This window comes from Microcebus murinus, chromosome 1, assembly GCF_040939455.1.
Source record: "Microcebus murinus isolate Inina chromosome 1, M.murinus_Inina_mat1.0, whole genome shotgun sequence".
NCBI lineage: Eukaryota > Metazoa > Chordata > Mammalia > Primates > Cheirogaleidae > Microcebus > Microcebus murinus.
Window position 1 is genome coordinate 120,116,125 of NC_134104.1, and position 23,041 is coordinate 120,139,165.

The 23,041-nt window shown below is 36.6% G+C and overlaps 1 protein-coding gene across 3 annotated transcripts in view; it reads right to left on the reverse strand.

Moving 5' to 3' along the window:
* Positions 1 to 23,041, reverse strand: part of PPP2R3A (protein phosphatase 2 regulatory subunit B''alpha) — a 148,141-nt gene that overhangs the window by 78,954 nt on the left and 46,146 nt on the right. For 2 of the 3 annotated variants that reach the window (XM_012787771.2, XM_012787769.3), the window contains 2 exons: positions 8,832 to 9,098; positions 1,605 to 1,708 (listed from right to left, as the gene is read on the reverse strand). In XM_012787771.2, coding sequence (XP_012643225.1) covers positions 1,605 to 1,708; positions 8,832 to 9,098 — 371 coding nt within the window. Of the gene's footprint in view, positions 1 to 1,604; positions 1,709 to 8,831; positions 9,099 to 13,578; positions 22,746 to 23,041 lie in introns of those variants that run through there. The other variant, XM_012787773.3, reaches the window with a different exon arrangement.

The following is a 23,041-nucleotide window of genomic DNA, read 5'->3' on the forward strand; positions in this document are numbered from 1 at the left end:
TGCTTAGCTGCTTAGTCTTCCCACAATAGCCATATTTGAGTCTCCCTTAAAACACTCTGGCTTTTAAAAGGCATTTTAAGAGCTCAAAGAGGAGTTCCCACTAGAGGGCACTCAAACCATTTCAGTATCAGACCATAAGATAATGCTTTAATTTAGAGACACACTTTCACAGAATTTTTTTTAAATGAAAAAAGATACGGACAGTTGTTCGTGCTATTTAACTTCATTAGCAAGTTTTCCTGCAGTTAACCAAAGTGAAGACTTGTGCTTCATGTCTTTCCCCCCTTTTGCTTTTTACAGAAGTGCCTTTTCCCTGTAGATAAAATTAAAATGATTCATCTCAATGAAGTAATAAAATTATTCTTGTGGTGGCTACTATTGTTCTATTCACCAACACATACTCTGATCACTTTAGTTCTAATCTAATACATGAAGAACTGGGCGAACTCAACTTGCTCCTAGATTTTTAAAATTAAGAATACTTTTGTTTTTGAGATAGAGTCTTGCTCTGTTGCCCGGGCTAGAATGCAGTGGCTTCACTGTAGCTTACTGCAACCTCAAACTCTCGGGCTCAAGTGATCTCTGTCTCAGTCTCTTAAGTAGCTGGGACTACAGATGTGTGCCACCATGCCTGGCTAGTTTTTCTATTTTTAGTAGAGACAAAGTCTCGCTCTTGCTTAGGCTGGTCTTGAACTCTTGAGTTCAAGCAATCCTCTCATCTCGGCCTCTCAGAGTGAAGAACACATTTATTAATCACCTACTATGTTCTCAAGCATTATACTATTAAGGGCTTTTAGGTGGTATGAAGGGATCAGAAGGTCTATAAACTGAATCTATGGCTATTATATGTTACTTTTAAATAATAACAATAGGTGAATGGCATTTCCCAATAGTTTACTAGTAAGGGTATATAGCCCAGAAAAGGTGAGAAGAAAATTTATAAAGAGGGCTGATCTCTTAAGAGAGGAAGAAGGGGCAAGTTACGATATTCTCCTCAAATGTATAAATACATCAAAAAATAGCTACTAAGAAAGAAAGGAGAAAAAAAGAAAATGAAGCAGAAAGTTGGGCTTGAATTCAAGAATATCTGTCACAATGTTATAAACCAGGAATATCTTGATAAATATTAGCCCTTTTTTCTTTAACTGGAGCTTTTAAAAAATAATTAGAATCAATTAAAATTCAGTTATTTTTAGGTATAATTCAACTAGGTATAATTTTAAATTGGATTATATGAGAATGAAAATGTATTACTCATGTGATACATGTGGTTTGCTCCCTTTCAAGGAGAGTCTAGCTCCTTTTATGTCACTGCTGGCAGACCCAAATTCTGAGACCCAAATTTAACAAGTAAAACTAAGAAACTATCAAGTAGTTGTTTAAAAAGTATTTTTACGTATCTGTTTTACTGTTTAAAGACAAAGATACAGACTTGTCGCAAAGAACTTGTGTGTGAGTATAAATGGTTGTCAAATAACCAATTTTCCTTGTTGGAATAAAGTGTAAAGAGAAAATGAATAAATAACACAGGTGATCTTTATAAAGCATGCCATGAGGACCACACAATTCTTTGCCTACCCAGAGTTGACTGCTTACATACTTACTTTTTCCACATGGCAATGAATGACTGTGCTGACACAAATCCTGTCTTCTCTCCCCCTGCAGCCCTGAACATGGGGGCTTTCCAATAGAGAGGACAGCCAGAGACCTGCAAATAAAAACAACTACAGCGTAAGCCAAGAGGCAGTGAAGAGATATGTGGCTAAAGAAAAGGTCTTTGTGGCTTTTACCCTTCATACTGCAGTGGATAGAAGGGCCATTGGGAGAATAAAACTGGGTCACAGGCAAATATATCAACTAGGGTAGATTCAGAGAGAAACAGAGGGGAAACAAAATAAGAGGATTACATGTTTAATGAAGAAAATGGAAATCCATTTACCTTTTCTCCAAGTTCATTTATAGTGATTCCTCACCCACACCCACAATCCTGATAGTTAAAGCAACCAGCCTCACTTCCTAACACTCTTACATCATATACTTTCTACTTTCTAGAAACAAAAAGAAATGACAATGTCATAGTCGTATATGTATTCCATTCCTTGACCAGAAAGATAGAGCCACCTTTATTACTTGGTCACTTGGTGTTAATACACTCTACTACCTATCTCCTTCTCTTTCCTTTGTCCATTATGTTATTAAGTACCAGGTTCAAGAAGAACCAGAAAACCCTAGACTGCTCAAGAAAACATTTCTCAAATCTATTTAAATGGTTATAATTCAGGTAAAAGATGAAAGATAAAAATCAAAATGCTTTTTTAATATATTAGAAGATACCACAAATGACTACAAAAAGGAAAAACTGGGAATAAATATAACTTCAATAACCCTAAAAGCTATTTTTTTTTCTCCTTAATAAAAAGACCTTACTTCAATTTAAAAAAAATTACTCTTTTGCTATCAAGAGTTCTTACTAAATTTACCTGGTTTTTTCCTAGAGGAAAAATTCTTTCCTATAAGTAGTAATATTATCTAAATAATAGCAGAGAAATAGTCTCTAAATCTTCCCAATTTTATACATACACAGAAAACATTCCAAGTCTGGATCTCTTCAAGAGTCACATCTTGTTATGAGATAAAGATATGATCATTATTCGTATTAGATACTGGATTCGTTCAGCCTCCATCATTCTACAGAGAGAAGCTTCTCCTTTGGAAGTAGATCAGATGTGTATCCACATTAGGTTTAAGTGAACTCACTCCTCCTATCAGGCCTTAGTGCACAGGGATCCTCACAGGAGCCTGAAGAGTACCTAGTCTGACATTATCTATCTTGGGAGAAGCCCAAAGCTGCTGTGTTTATGTCGGACTTGAAGATATGGAAGGCAAGATTCAAGCCAAAAGATGTAAGAACAGGGCAGAAATAAGAGGTTGCTGCTGCCAGGGCCAATAAAGCACATCTGCAAGCAGAGTAGAATTTAAGATTTCTTAAGTCCAGAGGTCGAATACCTCCACTGAGGTCAAGAAAGAGGGAAAGGTGTTGCTTAGCAACCATGTGATTTTGTTTATTGTATAAATTGTGATTGCCAAGGTACAAAGCTCACAATTAATACAGTTTGGGTGTATAAACTGTCAAATCCACTTTCCCCAATCCCAGTCCCTCCTTTCATGCAGAGTAGTGGTTTGCCAAGAAAATGCTCTTAGCCTTAGTGATAGGCTATTGGCAACTGCTGGGAAAGCTGAAAGAATAGTATGTATTATGAAGTGGGGGAGACACATACAGAAAGTACAGGGAGAGAATGGAACAGGCTTGCCAAAGTGCTTGAAACTCCCACCACCAGAGTCACTCAAGAATTTTTCAGAATTGGAAGGGATCAGGAATCTTCTAGCTCAACCTTGGGAAGTGGGCACCAGCCTCAACTGAAACACCTTCCAGGGGCTGCATGCTTACCACCTACTGTGGGGTAACTTCCAGTTTTTTGGTTTTTTTTGAGACAGAGTCTCGCTCTGTTGCCCCAGCTAGAGTGCAGTGGTGTCATCATAACTCACTGCAACCTCAAACCGCTGAGCTCAAGCAAGCCTCCTGCCTTAGCCTCCTGAATAGCTGGGACTACAGGTGCATGCCACCACACCCAGATAATTTTTTCTATTTTTAGTAGAGACAGGATCTCCCTCTTGCCTGGGCTGGTCTCAACATGCTAGCCTTTAATAAATGATTTTTTTTGCTTAAACTAGCAACTGTTGTTTGCAACTAAGCATCCTGACTTGTATGAAACTATTATCTCACTATGGACTTTAATTTTTAAACTTTTTTATTGATACATAATATTTGTAAATGTTTACGGATTTTTAATTTTTTATCGCTATGAACTTTAAATCTCTATTTTGAAACTCAATGCAGACCCTTGGTTGGGTTCTGTCCTTCAAAAGTGTATTGTGAATGTGGCCATAAATTCTTTGCAGTTCCTCCATTAAGAGGGGAGCGTGTTTTCCTGGCCCTGAGTCTGGGCTGACCTATGACTTTTTCAGGATCAATACAACAATACAGAAGTGATAATGACTGTTACATAGAAAAGCTAATTGATAGCCCTCCCCATGAAACAATAAATATTGTGGAATTCATGGGCTAGAGTAATCATGAAAGAGCTAGGAACTAAGGATTACTGGGTGTTAAAATACACTGGTTTTGGATTTAGTGTCTAAAAAATATCCCTGTTATGAATCATTTTCTAAATCAAATTAAGCTAATCTGAGCTCCCAGCCACCACGATTGAACAATCAATGAAAATGTTAAGTTGGGCTGGCTTTTTGGAAGGGCTCTGCCCCCTCCTAGGGTTGTTATCCCAAACATAGACCCTGAAGAAGTGGGAGGCTCATACAGGGCAGTCACTGTCGTCTCTGGGAACCTGTTGCTTTGAAGAGAAAGCAGCAAAGGAGCTGGAGAGGCTCCCACAACCCCTGGAGTTTGATCCCATTGGCTCTGTCAGGCTATATGTTGCCCTGATCCTAAATCCTACACTGGGTCTCCTTTTGTAACTGGCTCCATGAACCCCTATATGTTTTTTATAATCCTCTCCCTTAAATTAACATCTTGACCCTTTGAGTTGTTTCCCAGAAATGAATCAACTTCCATTAACAACTTTCATTCCCTAGATTAAGGTCCTTTCTCCAGAAGATGCTTGTTAAAATGCATAGGTATCAGTTCAGAGATTAATACTTATAAACCTACTATGACCCAAAGGCAAAATCCTAAAAGATTAGGAACAGAACAAAAATGTTTTAAAGTGGATTGGAAAAGGTCAGCCTATTTTTCTCACTGTGGGATACCCTGAGTAGCCAAGCGTGAAACAACATGAAGGTATCAGGCCCCTGGAGAAAATGGCAAAGGAAAAAAGTGGGAAGGGCAGCAAATGGCAAGGGCTGTGGACATTATATTTTGACGATTTAATGGAAAATGTATGAACCCAGTGTGAATACGGTTTTTTTTTTAAACAAAGGAAGAGAATGGATGACAAGTGGGGATATAAAGGGTGATACAGAAAATGGGTGTAGGAAACTTACACTTAGAGGTGGCAGCAAGAGTCAATGTGTGGTAACCAAAGTTGCTGGAACAAAGAAAACTTAAATAACACCTATAAAATTTGATCTAAGAATGGTCCAATAACATAAAAGAATTAAAAGCAAAGCTGTCTAATGATATACATAGGAGGCTATGTTGTAATGTTCTTTCAACATTTAAACATATCTCATGCTGGTTATTTCATTTAGCCCTCACATAATCCCCATGCAGAAGAGGGCAGGTACTTTTACCACATTTTACAGATGAAGAAATTCAGGTACAGAGATGCTACCTTCACAGGCACGATGGGTCAAAAAGGTGCTACATCAGCCAGAGAGAGGAGCTGGAGGGCTTTGCATGGTTCAGAAGAGAGTTTTATTCTTTTTCCTCAACGTTCTGCTAGAGGTTAAAACTCTATGATGAATCCTCTGGCCCAGTCTCTGACAAATGCTTTTCTTACTCTTGCTCAGTTTCTGTTCCTATGCTGCTTTCATCCCTCTAAGATTCATCCTCTAGTCATTTCTTCTCTATCATCACTTAAAGCTGTGGAATAAAGCATAAACTACACACTGAGAATTTAACTAGATGTGGGCATTAAGCTCTTCACGGCTGTTTGAGGTCTAAGATGAATGAGCTAAACTTCACGAATAGATGCAAATTTCAGAAACAGAGTTTTCTCTGCACTTGAAATATAGATCCCAGTCTTTACAGCTATACTTAAGTGCCACTAAGAGTAGGTTGCAAACTAAAGCTGGCCTTCCTAATAGCTTTATAAACTACATGAGTCCATAAAAATATTCATTTATTGCTCTGACAACCTCTCTCTTCCTTGCCCCTTAAAGGTTGCCTCTCTTTCTCCTTTTCTCATGCCAATCTATTGTAATCTATTGGACAGTAAGTGCTGGAGCCACAGAATCCACTGCCTGGTGCCAAAAAGACTTGCATAGTAAAGAATTATTGAAAATAAGGGTGACTAAGTGAGTGCTAACAGACTGCCATAGGCAAGTAAAAGCTAGAATAAATGAGAATTAGCTAACTGGAAGACATGATTAAATCAATTTTTAAAAATTGTTTAAAGAATAAAGACAGTTTAAAGAATAAATGGTTTAAAGAATAAAGTCCAACAAAATGAGCTGATATAGTAATCAAAACCAAAACAATACAAACCGATACACTCATCATATCTTTTGAGGTCATTGTATATAAATCTTCATTTTCATATGTAATGTTAGTTTTAACTTTTTAAAGGTATGGGCAGTTTACATTGCTACTTAAGCTGACAATTAAGATCTAAGAGCAATGAACACAAAGGCTTGGTGCCCATGAATGAAATTTAGGGCTATAATCAAGTATAATTCAGACAAGTTAATCAGACATATATATGTATAATAGCTATTGTGCCACATGATTATTAGGTATAAACAGTAAATTGTTATGGAAGTGACTGTTACTATGGCTAAGCAAATTAATTTTCTCTTTCTAAACTTCTCCGTGTTGTCAGCTTCGACATGAATGGTTTTTCCTGAGGCCACATACAGACTGATCCTCACTGCACATAAATAGCAAAGTCCTTCCTCTGGCTCCCCACCATCCTGAGGCCCCCTTCCCTGCCTTTACTATACTCTTTTTCATACCTGCCTTGACCATTGTGAAGTCAAGAGGCTTTCTGCTTTCCTCTCACTGAATCTGTGGAGTGCTAGAGGGCCACCGAGTAGTGCAACAGGACAGGGCTACCACAATACAGGGCTGGAGGGACAGACCCAGAGGGATGTGGAAGCAGGGCAGTGTGAAGGCACAGGGAGAATGGGCTCTTCAGTCAGGGGCTGAGAATATCTGGAGAAAGAGAGTTGGCCCAGTGGGACCTGTATTCAAGACAGGGTAGGCTGCAGGTTTGTGACAGTTAGGCACTAATCACCTAGATGCACTCTCCAGACATGGTGACCTCAGCACTGTACTGGGGAACTGCTATGCTTTAATCTGGACAGTTTCTCCTTGTCTGCCTACCTGAAGCAATCCATGAACCCTCCTATCTCTTTCACACAAATTATCCCCATGTTAGAAATACACTGTTGGAAATTATGCAGTTACCATGTTATCTCCAAATGCAGATTTCCTTCATCCTTGCTAAATTTTATCTTTTGGATTTAGATCGATAGTTCTGGCCCATTCAGAGAATTTATTATTTTGATTCTGTCTTCTAATAAAATAGCTATCTCTTAAAGAATTGGGTAAGAAATCCCTGAGTGCCCTGAAAGAACTGGTAATTTATTTGGATGACTACTGATTAGAAGTTAGTTAATGTTAGTGTACATTCAGGGAGATAACACATGTAGAAACAGCACCATGCTAGAAGTTAAAGGACTTGTCTCCTGACATGGACTAGTTCTGCGACTGCAGGTAAGTACTCTTGGTACAGCAGTTTTCCCATAAGTAAAATGGAATGAAATCAGATAAGCTATTATTTCTGGAATGAGTTTGTTTTTCATTAGAAACATCTAAGGGATCAACAAGCAATTTTTAAGACAGGGATGAAGAAAGAGAGAATAAAAGAAAGAATTCTCTTTTATTTCCTTTAAAATCACTCTAGTTATAAACCATTTAACAGCAATGACAAATGCCCTGTGAGGTGAGAAGTAGGGCATGGCTGAAGTGGAGGTTTAGGGACTTCTCCAAAAAGACAAAATGGAAGCCGGGGCTCCAAAATGGATACTGTGAGAGCCCAAGAGCTCTGAGAGCCCAAAGTCAGAGGTGTGCCTGTGAGCAGGCAAGTGGGTCAGGCTCATAAAGGTTTGGGAAGGAACTCTGGGGCCAGATTGCAAAGGCCCTGTGGAATGCCAAGAAGAGAAGGTTGAGTTTTATCCTGAAGAACAGTAGCTTTAAAACTTTTAAACATTACTCCTGAAAGCAGGGGAAGCGTTCCCAGTGGAAGTGTGCCTGGGGTCTTGTGCATTCTCCTACTTGCCTCCATGCATCTCTTAGCCTACTGAACCCCTCTTCCTCTTGCTTGAAGCACAGAGTGAAACCACTGCTAAATCCTGAGGTATGATCTGACTCTTCAATATACATGCATGATAAAAATAAAACACAAATAAAACAAAACACTACTCAAGAGGGTTGGAACCCTTGAATATTGCTGAACTGGGAATGGCATGATCAAATATAATCTGATGGTCATGCTCAGTATTAACTGTTCTGAGAGAAGGCTGGAGGTATAGAATCCAGTCACAGTAGTCCTGACATTGGGACTTACAAACCTTAAATCAGAAGCAGTTGGATATATCAGAAAATATCAAAGACTTGCTTCCTAGTGTCAAATCCACTTATTTCAGGGTAAAATGACAATGCAGAGATGGCCTAATGGTGCCTTGTCTGGCATTACGGCAGAGTTATGATTAATGTGAGAGAACAACAACAAAAAAAGATTCCTATTTAACTCAAGGAAAAATTTAATGATGGAACAGGCTGCTTGGCAAGGTAGTAAGCTTCCAGTCACTGACAACATTCACATAGAGAATGAATTCATGAGTTGATGACTTGGAAGGGATTCCTGTATTAAATGGGAGGTTGAACCGGAAAACCACTAACATTTTCTTTCAAACTTAGAAGTTCCATGAAATAGGACCACAGATAAAAGACTTTATCAGGATCAAACAAATTATTTAAACATGGAGAAAAAGTCTATGCATACTTAAAAACAGAAAGCAAAGAGGCAGTAAATAGGAGGAGATTGGGGATTCCAGAGAAAGGGGGATTGTAAATCATTTAGTTATATTACCTTTGCAATTTTCCCCATTTCATAAATGTCTGCTTTCTGATCTTCAATATCCATGAAAGCAGTTTCAATTCTGCTTAGAGTCTGTTCATGGTTACTGCAGGTATCTGGGAGTCCTTCAGGAAAGTAGAACTGTGGAATGTTTATGGACAATGGTGTGTTCACAACATTATTCACATGAAGAACAGGAGAGGGAGGTCTGGGACTACTTGGCAAGGTGGCTGGAGGTGGAAGCGGTGTTCCAGGTTTCTTTTCTGGTTTATTTTGAATCTGGAAAAAAAATGAGATTATGAGACACAAAAATTCTAAACAGCTTTTATTTCTTGAGAATCCTTACCAGTAGCAGGAATTTGGGTATAAGTACAAAACCACAATTAGAGATGGTAGAGATCAAGGGCTAACTCCACTCTGGAGGGTGGTAAGCATGTTTCTAGGGAGTTATTATCCATGTTAAATAAATTAATACATCAATTATCTGTCAATAATAAAATTTACATAGATTTATGTTTAAAAAATCCTGCAGTACATTTTCCCATCAATCAATTGGCAGACATTTCAAAAGAATCAAAAAGCAATGTCAGTTGATGTATTAAGGATATCAAGAAGTAATCTCAGTCTGCTGGAACTGGATTAGTAAATTCTTTTTGAAGACTGTTCTTGGCCTTTCTGTGAATTTCTACTTCAAAAAGGCAGAAATGAGTTCTTTTTAAATATATAAATCTAAAACAAAATGGGGTGAGGCTCCTTTCACCGTCTTCTCTAGTTTGACTTTGCTGAGGTGGAATCACTGCCAGAGCCTGATGCTGAGAAAATCTTTGTTAAGAAAATAAGCATTTTAGTTCTGGAACATCCTCTACCTGGCTGATTTACTTGCCACCAGAGGCATGCCACTTTTTCCAAAATATACATCTGTCTTATTTTTGGTATGTTCTACATAGGCAAGGACCATGGTCATTAATTTCATCACGACCAAATTCTCTTTACAGTTTATGACTTCATATACAGTTTATATCATTCCTTTTTATAAAAAGCATTTAATGTAGTATAACATAAAGAGACATTAGAAAGGACAGTAAAGGTGGGGGACGATGGGAAGACTAAGATTACTCATGATTTAGGAAAAGGGAAGGGGAGGTACACCGTCATTCAGGTAGTTCATTTTACCGATGAAGACTGAATTTAGTTCTGAGATTCCTAACAGAAAAAGCAAAAAAGATTCCACAAAGATTTTCACAGTTTATACTCTTAATTAATGACTAAGTTATTTATCAAGGCTCATAAGCATGGCACTGTGTTGGATGCTACATAAAGTCATGTTCATGAAAGATGGAGATGGACATGACTGTTGACTAGCTAACCTTACTTTATTTATTTATTTTTTTTGAGACAGAGTCTCGCTTTGTTGCCCAGGCTAGAGTGAGTGCCGTGGCGTCAGCCTCGCTCACAGCAACCTCAATCTCCGGGGCTCAGCGATCCTACTGCCTCAGCCTCCCAAGTAGCTGGGACTACAGGCATGCGCCACCATGCCCGGCTAATTTTTTGTACATATATTTTTAGTTCGTCAATTAATTTATTTCTATTTTTGGTAGAGACGGGGTCTCGCTCAGGCTGGTTTCGAACTCCAGATCTTGAACAATCCGCCCGCCTCGGCCTCCCAAAGTGCTAGGATTACAGGCGTGAGCCACCACGCCCGGCCCTAACCTTACTTTAAATTCACTGTGAACACAACATATTATTCAAATGTTCTTCTTCCTTAAATTACCCTAATGGCATCCTACAATTTGAACGATGATTTATATATAAGAAGTAGATCTGAATGTCATATTTCCTCTTAACATATGACTTATAACATGATTTTAAAATTCAGGATAAGGCCGGGCGCGGTGGCTCACGCTTGTAATCCTAGCACTCTGGGAGGCCGAGGTGGGCGGATTGCTCAAGGTCAGGAGTTCAAAACCAGCCTGAGCGAGACCCCGTCTCTACTATAAAAAAATAGAAATTAATTGGCCAACTAATATATATATATATATATATATAAATTAGCCGGGCATGGTGGCTCATGCCTGTAGTCCCAGCAACTCGGGAGGCTGAGGCAGTAGGATTGCTTAAGCCCAGGAGTTTGAGGTTGCTGTGAGCTAGGCTGACGCCATAGCACTCACTCTAACCTAGGCAAGAAAGCGAGACTCTGTCTCAAAAAAAAAAAAAAAATTCAGGATAAAAGTCTTAGCTATCCTTAAAATGCATGAGTTTTATAGGGCAGATAAGCTTCATTCACATAAACATGTGATGAAAATGGTTAAATTTCCTACTTTTGTTATAATGGCCCATTTCCTATGTGTTAATATCTAGCAATATCACACAGAGAGGATTCTGCTCATATATTAATACTATCAGGGGCATAAAGGGCAGCTGTCATATCAAGCCTTTGCTGCAGTAAGTATTAAGATGTCACCCATATAAAGCAATAGTCAAGAAACACAGGGAAGTGATGCCAATGAAACATGAAAAACTTCACAGAAAACAGTGATGGCTTACTACTCTGTGACCTCAGGAAAGTTACTTAACCTTTTAGAATTTCAGTAATAAAACAGAAACTATAGTCCTTACTTCTTGGAAGGTTGTTGTGAACATTAAAGGAAATTACAGGATGTAACATAGATAAAAGATTCTCAATAGTGCTGGGCACAGATCTGTCTTGATGTAAGAAAATAAGTGACAGGCCAAAGGGTGAAGTTCTTTTTTTTTTTTTTTTTAAAAGCATAAAACAGTCCAAATGGTGAAGTTCTTAAAAGATCAGATTAAAGGGGGGGAAATGGGCATTTATTGAAACCTTAAAATCTGTACCCCCATAATATGCCAAAATAAAAAAAATAATTAAAAAAAAAAGATCAGATTAAGCATTATTTGGCATGGTCCTTCAGATTCAATAATAAATTAAATAATCATTTACATTTATAAGGCAATTAAAATTTATAAATCACTTTTAATAAATTGATAATCTATTCTAAATAAACACTTCTCAGTGCTAAATCTGCAAATATTACATAGTGCTAGGAGTCAATAATAGTTATTGTTATTGTTTTAAAGTATTCTTAAAATCCTAAAATAAGGCATAGAATTCTTCAGAGGCTTTATCTAGGTCTTTACCTACATTAGTGCTATTTCCTTTCCACTATTCTATGACGAAAGAGATTTGTGAAACTACAAGTGTGCAATCATCAAAATTATTTTATTGTTTCCCCATGTTTCCCATGCTGTAACATCCAGAGCAGTTATGGATAATTTCAGAGTAGTTATGCCCACAGAATTAGGACCACAGGGATGAAACTGATAGTCTCATGAACACACCCTAATGGGGAAGGGTTAGAGCTGGGTCTTCTAAAACTCTGTTTTTGCTTTGACAGAAACAAGTGACATTCAGAACAAAACACTGGCTGTTAAAGTTTTCATCTGAATGGGAAAATATTTGATTACATAATATTCTACTCTGTTTTCTTAATGTACTTCTTAACACAGCAATTCACTGATAGGCAAATATCTATTATTTCACTGGTTAATTCCATATTAATAAAACTGATATTAATATTTAAAAGGAAAATAATATCTAAAAATGCATTTATATTGAACTTTCCATTTGAATTCTATAGGAAACATATAATTTAAACCTTAAAGTAGTTTAATAAAATTGACCCTTTATAAGCATTACAGAATAAAACCTAGTAATATAAATTTTGCCAGATTCACTGGTAAGTTTATCATCTGCTCACTTTCAATGGAGTGGTTTTAGGCCAATCTAGGAGCAGCATTAAAATAGAATTAGCATCTCAATTCTCCATTTAAGTCTTTCCCTATAAACACAGTATCATTTAGATATTCATTCTGAATAGTATCCTTACGCTATTATGTCACTGTAGCATTTCTGATATTTGATCATTTTTTACATACAAAAAAGCAATTTCATATAATTCACCCAAATAATTTGAGATTATTCTGGGTAAGAGTAACTATGAAACTATGACTTCTTGCTGGATTTTGGATGACCTGCACTTGTATAGCCCTTGATTTATATTGTACTCAATGTTAGGCAACTTCAAAAAACACTGCCACAAGGTTATGAACAAGAAAGCAGGGATTTGGCAAAGAAGTCATCACAGGCAGGAATGACTCAATCTTACAGCCTGCTCAAGGAAGACATTCTTTGCACTCTCTAGAAATAATTGCCATCCTTCATTATCTACATATGTACATCATATGACACATATATACACACACACTTGTCTATATAAAAAATGCTTCTTGGTTTAAAAACATTACCAGGATATATTCTTTTTTATAAACATTCATTACAGATGTATGTATGTTAATACAAACACAGCCTGCTGATTTAAAGTGCAAACAAGGCTTTTAACACAGAAATTCTAGTTTCTCAAGGATATTCCCATTAAAGATTCTAATATTTTTCTGACTAAATTGTAAACTATTTGTTAAGTTGTATTTCTTGTCTCTAAACTGGGTTCCCTCTCTACAAGAGAAAAATGTGAGTACTGTACTCCAGGTCCAGAAGGTCTATTTTTAAACCTGTTGGAATCCCTCTACAAATAGCTTTCTGCAAATAGCTGTATAGAGGACACAGATTAATTCCTTGATCTAATATCAAGATACAAGTGAGCTGTAAAATTATTAGAGTTAGTTCATTGGGTGGTTTTATTAGTAATAAAAATATTTCAAAAGAAACACCCAAGTTTCAAACCTGTGTCTGCTGAAATGACTTTAGCCGCTTCTTAAACCGTGAAGGGAGAACAAAATCACAGCCCCTTGCCAGGAAAGCTAACTCTCCTCTTAGATCCGGGTCCCTTCGTAGAGATGTTTCCTTGATCATCATCTTTGAAAAGTGAATGTTTACTTCGTAACTGTCCAGCACACTTCGGAAGATAGTCGGATTTAGTAAGTTGTCAATCTTGTCAGGTAGAAGGTATTTTTTTCTTATCTCCCAAAGAAATGCAATTCAAGCATTGTGCTCTCCAAGCCTCCAGGGAGCACAATCCATGCTTGTTCTGACAAGCAGCTGGTTCCCAGTCTGTGGCTCCCAATACCTGCTCATAATTTTTAAGTTAGAAACACAGCCTGCAATGGGCCTGTGGCTCCTTGTAGGTAGCTTTATTGACATAAAGCTGACCCACACATGTTGAGAATACAGAGCCTTCTGGGAAAGGAAGCACCCACTACTCTGAGTACCAAAGTTAGAAACATTATAGCTGCACCTAAATATAGCAACTTCTCAGATAATGCTAACTTCTTAAACTCCGAGTATGTGAAGTGTCAATCCACATAAAGTAGTTTCTCCTTAAACTAGAAGGAAAAGAACATGCACAGCATTTTTGGTTTTTGCTATTTAATATTTTATGAAAAAAGAACAGGCTGAACTTCACATTTAAAACTACTATTTTAAGAATAGTTTTTATTTTTTATTTGAAGGGAAGTAAATATCCAAAACCCTCTAAATCTCTCTAGTCAAAATATCAGCAAAAACAAACTTTCATCCTCAAATAGTAATTTGTTAGTCTCATATTTTAAAATTTTTTTTTTAAAAAGAAGACTATCTTAGTTATCAAACATACTTTTTCAATTGATTATGGATATATTTAAAAATTTATTGTCAAAAGTATTGGCTAAGAACATGGAGAAATTGCCATAAAAAAGCAGCTTTAGCTACATATAATGAGTGAAATTTGGCTAAAGTAAGGGTATAAAAGATGATCAAACAGCAATGATATAGTATATACTAAATTTATGAGACTTTTTTCCTTCAAGTAGCTTTAAAGAAATCATCAGATTTTTAAAATTTTTTAAATGTTCTATTATTTATCACATATTGAGTATATGTCTCATATGGTTATTTATAAGTAAATCATCAAGTATAGTCATCCCTTGGTATCTGTAGGGGACTGGTTCCAGGATCCTTTGAGGATACCAAAATCCATGGATGTTCAAGTCTCTTATATAAAATGTGTAGTATTTGCATATAACCTACCAACATCCTCCCATATACTTTGAATCATCTCTAGATTACTTATAGTACCTAATATAAGCCGGGCACAGTGGTCTGTGCCTATAGTCTCAGCTACTTAAGAGGCTAAGGTGGGAGAATTGCTTGAGCCCAGAAGTTCAATTTCAGCCTGGGCAACACAGCAAGACACTGGCTCTAAGAAAAAAAAATATAAAACCACACCTAATACAACGTAAATGCAATGTAAATAGTTGTATTGTTTAGGGAATAATGACAAGAAAAAAAGTCTGTACTTTTTTTTTCTGAATATTTTCCAACCACAGTTGAATCCGTAGACACGGAACCCATGGATATGAAAGATTGACTGTATTTTTTCATGTTTAACATTTAGATTTCAAAATTTATTTTCAATCACATCATTCAATCAGTATTTATTTTCTCCTCCTAGAAAATATAAACCAAATATCATTATCAAAAACCAAACCAAACAATAGCCTACAACTCTCTTTTACTGAACTTTTGTCTAGTTTAGTGGGAATTCAATTCTTTGGTTTTCCATTGTTTCATACAACTTAAGTCAGCTTTTTCCTACTAATTTCAAGATATTCTCGCAACTCTTTATAATGTATACACTTGGTTTATATGTTTAAACCTGTGTGTAAAAAAATTTTAAAAGCTATAGATCTTCTATTCACACAAAAATCTCATCTGATTAAAAGAGGATTATAATTGAAAACCACTGGTCTTATGCTTGAACCTGGCCAGCCCTTATTTTCCCAATTTTCCCTCTCACTGGGCTTACATGTTAACTTCTTTTTTTATTTTTTTAAATATTATCACTTTATTTTTTTTTCCACACTGTAGACCTGAGATGTTTCTAACATGTTAACTTCTTGAGCTAAGTAGCTATCCATATTTTTTCCTTACACTCCTGCCTAGTATACTTCTCCAAATTAAAATGTCAAAAAAGTCTGTTATGAATGCAAGTAGGTCTTTCGACTTATGATTTAATGCCAATTCAGTTAAATCTCACATTAAGTTGAATTTCCTCCCTCTTCTTCACAACACCAACCTATGGCTTCTGGTGGGTGAATTTTCATCCCCTTCCTGAGAATCTTCCTTTTCTCAAATTATACATATTCTAATCATCCTTCAAATTCCAACTCAAATTTTAACTATTTCATGAAAGCTTCATCATTAAGTTCCCTTACTGTAATTCTTAACTCTATATATATGACACTTAGTGAAATGCTATAGAATCTCTCTTAAATGACCTCCACTTAACTTATGCTCTGGATCAGCCAGTGCTCTCCATTTCTCCTATGAAACGGAGCAACCGATGCCCATCACACACTGATTCATGGCTAATAGTTTATTTTTGGTTATGCTCTCATATTTCTTATCTTAGTATTTGAGTTGTATGCTCACTAAGAGTCAGTTGTGTTTGTTGCCAATTTGTTTATGCTGGTTGTACTTTTTACAGTAATTATTCAGTTCAATTACCTATCACATAAATTAATGAAATATGAGTAAAAAGAAAAGTTGTTTCTAAAATTTAAAAAGAACCCTAAGTTTTAGTAAAGGTAAACTACTAAAAAAATTTTTCTGTAAAATTAGGTTATGGGTGGGATAAAAGAGAAAAATCATTAAAATCTAGAAGGTTTCTACATTCAAACTGCTTCATTACTAAGTTCCCACTCTAAAGAAACTAAAATTGGAAATCAGTCAACAAATGTATTATGAGTGTGATTTATTTAAGAAAGAGGTCACAGAACTCCAATTATGAGACTCATTCTCAAATAAAAGACTGGCCCTATATTAAGAGATATCTGAATAAATTAATGTTTTAAGTTAAAATATTTATGATACACATTTTATAGCATACATACATATGGTTTATGACTCCTTAACTATCAAAGTCAATTATGTTAAGGTAAAAGAGCTTCTTCTATAATATTTTATAATCTGATAATTATTTTCCAATAGTGTCTAAACTCTTGAGAGCAAGGTCAATTTTACAGTCATTCAATTTATCAATGAATGTTTTTATGATCCCTTATTATGTGCCAGACACTTTGCTGGGTATGAGGATAGAGAGATTATAAAGTGATAATATTTAAAAAATAAAAAAAAGTGGCCTCTTCTTTTCCTCACTGCACCTTCTAGTACACCTTCTAGTTGATTTGGAGCAAAGGATAAGAAATAATTCCATTTTATTTACTTATTCTAAGTCTCTGAAGTTTCAAAGTCAGAACAGTGGTTAAAAGCCTGCTCTGCTATTATACTCTTAAGCAAGAAAACATTTCTCTATGTCTTTTGATGAAGAAATAAGCTCTAAATTTTGATTTATCAAACTGTTCTCCAAAAACTTCAGAGGAGAAAAAAGACCAGGACCCCTAGAGGGCTTAGAAAACAGCTGGTCTGTGGCAATGAGTTATTGACAGAAGAAGACTAGCATGAGATTGGTTTATTTGCTTTTTATTTACCTGTGTTTGAATGGAAGTATACCTGCATGGTTCTAGAAAGGATCTGAGAATGCTAGTTTCAAGGAGTATATGTCAACTGGAACATAGCACCAAAGAACATGGTTTTTAGAGTGACCTCTTCTTTACTGGGAAAAGATCAAGCATAGGGGAATTTCACTATAAATAAAACATATTCTATGATCTACTCTATTCTCTCTCTGCTTTAATCAGAAGGCAAAGTATAATCCATGAGGCTGGGTATTATAAGAGAGAAGCTATTTTTGGGTGACAGGTTTCCCCTGAAGGGACTAACCAGAATAAGGAAGAACAGAGAAACATAAACACATAATTTATAAATTCAGTTTGAGAATATGAAAAATTAGGAGCTGTGGGCAGTTACCAAGGAAAGAGACAACGGTAAGGGTCTTCCCAATGTCTTTTTGGAATAAATCACAAGAACTTTCCTCCTGCCCTCTGCAGCATATAATGAAGCCCATCCTAACAAGTTAGCTGATCACTAGTAGGTGCTTCCTGCAAACCTACCTCTCTCTTCTTGGCCTTTAGATCACTCATGAACATACCCTGTCTGAAGACACAATTAGTCCTATATGGACCACGTACTCAATTTGAGTCTTTAGGTCAATAATGATAAGAGAACTTGACTAGAGGATACAAAAGACTGGTGCTCTCTAATGAAGGATTGACTGGGATTTACCAGTTGTAACCTTGAGATCCAGCCGCCTGTAGCATCTTCCCTGCTTTACCATTCCACGTATCTTCCTCCAGAATAAGTATGCTTGGCAAGGGAGATAATCTTTCTCAAAGAGAACCAGTTGGCATGGGTTGCTAGGTATAGGTTTTATAGGTTCCCTGGCAGAGTTTATATATGCAAGAAAGGCTACAATCTATGAGAACCCTAAAAACTAAAGATTTTTGTTTAGGATAGCCTGCAATATCTCAAGAAAGAAAAGATGCTCCCTTATCATATCCTAAAAGGACCTACATAACTGAGGAATAAGTTTAGAATGAGCCTGTACCCTGAAGGAAGGTGAGACTGGGAAGGAGAAAGAGGAGAATAAATCATGTGAGACCCAACACATTCCATTTTCATAAAATTCATTCTTTGAAGCTTAGTTTGAAACTCAGGATGGATTTTTTTTAGAACTTTCTGAATCCTCTTATAATTCCCTGCTCTTTCATCTTTGAAAATAAAGACAATGGTGATATAAAATATTAATTTGCTTTTTCAAGAGAATCAGCTTTCTGGGCTGTTTTAAAAAAAAAAATAGGTTGATTACACAGCATAGAGAAAATGATTTTGAACATTTGCCTGAAGAAGTAAATCTCTTATTCTCACTTGTTTATAACTGCTATACAGTTAGTATTGTATATGCGATGTGTTGTGCCAAAATAAGTCTAGCCCTTTTTTATACACCAACATGTAAAGTCAGTCACCAGCCTCAGCTGAACATGGTTATGAAGACTGAGATGATGGCATCAGCTAAGGCCTCACAGTTGGGAAGGGCAATTGGGATAATCTAGGTAGCAAAGCAGTAAAAATCTGAGTAACACAAACATATAGCACAGCAAGGCTGGAAAAATCAGCACAGCTATGTGGGGACCTGTACTGAATGTTAGAAGCAGGTCCAGAAAGACAGCAGAGCCTTATTCTGAAATGACACCAAACAATTTTACTCAGAAGATGCTACAGAAAAAAGTTACATATTAAAGGGGAGGTTCTGGTACACCAGGAGGATACTTCTGATTAACAAAAGGTTGCTGTTTTCAAAAATCTAAAAATGCTAAATCAAATAGCCTAGGTCCATACAAAAATGTATATATGAATGTTCATAGCTATATTATTCATAATAGCCCCAAAGTGGAACAACCCAAATGTCCACATAATGATAAAATGAAAGGATGACCAAATTGTGGTATTCCAAATAATGGAATATTATTTAACCATTAAAAGGAATGCAGTAATGATACATGCTACAACATGTTGAACCTTGAAAACATTATGTTAAGTGAAAGAAGCCACGAAGTATCATATATTATGATTCCATTTACATGAAATCTCCAGAATAGGCAAATCTATAGAGAAAGTACAGTATGGTTTTCAAAGACTAGGAGCAGGGGGAATGCGAAATGACTGCTAATGATTATGGGTTTCCTTTTGGGGTGATGAAAAGGTTCTAGAATTAGATAGTGCTGATGGTTGTACAACCTTGTTTATATAATAAAACTACTGAATTGTGTACTTTAAAAGTGTGAATTTTATACTTCACGAAATATATCTCAATCTTTAAAACCTTTCTCACCTTGTGATTCTAACTGGCTGAGTAGTTAAAAAAGGTAACAACCTGGAATCACAAACTTTGTTTAAAAAATCACTATGGAATTGATGTGGTGGCCCATGCCTGTAATCCCAGCACTTTGGAAGACCTAGGTGGGAGGATCGCTTGAGGCCAGGGGTTTGAGACCAGCCTGGACAATACAGTGAGACACTGTCTCTACAAAAAATAAAATTAGCTAGGCATGGTGGCACACTACTTGGGAGGTTAAGGCAGGAAAATCCCTTGAGCACAGATAGCAATTTGAGGTTGGAGTGAGCTATGATCATGCCACTGCACTCCAGCCTCGGTGACAAAGGAAATCCCTGTTTCAACAAAACAAAACAAACAGAATATCACTGTAAATAGGCTTTAACAGAGGAAACTGATTATAAGCTATTATAATTAGTTGTTAAGCCTAAAATCTGATATCCTTCTTTTATGATCTAATTCGGTGTTTTTCCTTTGTTGAATAAATGGCTTATTCTGTGTTATTAATGTTATTTTGCTCTTAAAAACAGAACACTGGGGCAGAGGAAGGAGGCCAGATAGTGGTAGTGAACTCTGGTTTCTTCGTTCCCAGTCTAATAATCCTCTAGTCTTACTTCACTGGTTGCAGGAAAGTATGAAAGCATGTGTGTGACAGGGGAAACCTAATAAGCATTTTTTTCTCTTGCTTCAGTTGCCTCCACATGATGAGAACACATTCCTTGACTAGTAACAACAAGAACCAACAAATCTAATATTTTTGCTTTTCAGTGTTCCTAATACTTGGGTATTAGGATCCTAGATGTTCTTCTAGGATCTGAGGCAGGGAGAGAGAATTAAGAGCCTTAAATTATTAGGCATAATAATTCTTGGATCCCTAGAATTTCTAAGTTTCTGGAGTTCTCTGTCCTTCTTTGTTTTTTTTTCCCCTCTCTCTTTAAGGAATTACTTCAATTAGAGATTGCTCATTACAGAGCATAAGAAGAATTTATTTTTGGCCTATAAGTGTGTTACATAGAGAAAGAAGAAATGAAATATTTCCATTTCATTAACATTACCATGTTAAATGAATGCATGGTGGCCTGGTACTATAAAATACCTTGCCCTAGTGTCTTCCTTGGCAGGTGGAGCCCACTGGAGGTTGGTGGTCACGAATTTAAAGCAAGATCACTCAGCATGGTTGTGTGAGGCTCTTAATTTAAGGCTCTCCAGCCAAGTACAGCTGCACAAATTAAAGCTCAGAGTAGGCAGAAAACACAATTTAATCTGAGGTAGAGTTTTCCAGGTGTGTACCATGAAATGAAGGCAAGGTAAAGAAGCTGAGGATATACTGAAGGGAGTGATTTTAACGATGGACCATGGCAGTGGTTCTCAAAGATGATCATACATCAGAATCTCCTGCAGGGCTTGTTAAACCACAAATTGCTGGGCCCTACTCGCCGCAGTGTTTCTGATTTACTAGGTCTGGGCTAGGGCATGAGAATATGCATTTCTATCAAGCTCCCAGGTGATGTTAATGCTGTTAGTTGGGAATTATACTTTTAAAACCACTGACATAAACATAGGGCCAAAGAATAAAGGAAGAAGGGCAGAGGCCAAGCTCACTGGAGAAGAGGAGATCAAGGCACTGAGATGCTCCTGTACTGGATACTTCATCTACTGAAAACTCTCAAGAACTGTGGCAAGAGTTGTATTGAAAAGTGTGTCACAGAGCCTTGGAATGGAATGGAAACAGTACAAGCCACTGTGAGAAATAAACCTTTAACCTCAGTATCATTAATGCTGTGTTAATGCCAAGAGAACAGCTAGGTCCTTAACTAAATTAATTGGATAACAGTAAGGTGTCCCTATCCAAATGCTATCTCCTCCAGAGCAACTTCCTTGAATTCCACAAGCTAGGATGTATCTCTCCCTCCCCTAAGTTATTGCAGCACTCCATTTATATTTCTCTTATAGAATCCATTATTTTCTAGTTTCTAGCAAAGTCAATAGCTCATGTCTCTTATTAAAACTGTGGGCTCCACAAAGCCTTGTTCTATGTCTCATTCATCTTTATCTCCCACTGTAAGCTCTGCATAGAAGTGGTTGTGAATGCTTGAACTATTTAGAAACTATTCTGTTTAGAAACAAAATAAGCATTTTATCAACCTCAATTCTGCATAACAATGAACAATATGTTAACTATAAATGATCTTTACATTATTGAAACAGGTCCAGCTGAGATTTACACTTCGCAATATGCTGATACTAGGTTTTACTCTTTAATCTTAAAATACAGCTATTCTTTCAAAACATTAATATTTTAATTTGTACTTTCTACTAATCTAGATGTGTTTTCCCCCTCAGTTGAAATTTCTAAGGTTTCACTAGACTTAAATATTATCGTATAGTTTTTTTAAAAAATAATCTTCCTCTGTATTTAAATTCTTCCTCCTTCACTGAAGAATCCTCCCCCCAACTATATTATTTTAATTGAGGCAAGCAGTAATGGAAATTTTTTCCTGGCTTTGTTCTTAATAAAATTAAATATAAATAAATAATTTTAAAGGGAGGTTGGGGTTTATTATTTTAACTTGTGAATAACCATTAACATGCTATTGCCCCATAAGGCTAAAAAGAGACCAAAAATGACTGCAATAACATCTGCTGGTGGTAATATAGAATTACAGTATCATTTATTACATGAATTACCAAAACTATAATTTCTTAGTTTTTAAAAAAAATTATTCCTTTATCCCCCATGTCAAAACATGTCCTCAGTAATTCATTCATTTGTAATTATCAAACCCTTTGGGCCCTCAATCACATCACCCTTTCTCTCTTCCACAGCCGTTCTCTTATTTTTGTTCAACTTACTTTCAGGCCCATCTGCACACCTTAGCTATTCTAGAACCCCTATAAGGTTGTTTCCTGTCACGTGGAGGCTTCCATGAAAAAGGCATGTTCTGAAGATTCATTTGCTAGCCAAAGATACAGATAACTAGACATAGTGAGAAAGTTCATGTGCAAAGGAAGGGGAATTTAAGATACAGGATGAGAAAGAAGCTGGAAACATCAGAGATAAATCATTACTAAGGAGGAGAGAGGAGAAAGGGCCATGGTCAAAATCCATTATGAAGGAATTTTTTTTTTTTTTTTTTTTTTTTTTGAGACAGAGTCTCGCTTTGTTGTCCAGGCTAGAGTGAGTGCCGTGACGTCAGCCTAGCTCACAGCAACCTCAAACTCCTGGGCTCGAGCGATCCTTCTGCCTCAGCCTCCCGAGTAGCTGGGACTACAGGCATGCGCCACCATGCCCGGCTAATTTTTTATATATATATCAGTTGGCCAATTAATTTCTTTCTATTTTTTATAGTAGAGATGGAGTCTCGCTCTTGCTCAGGCTGGTTTCGAACTCCTGACCTTGAGCAATCTGCCCGCCTC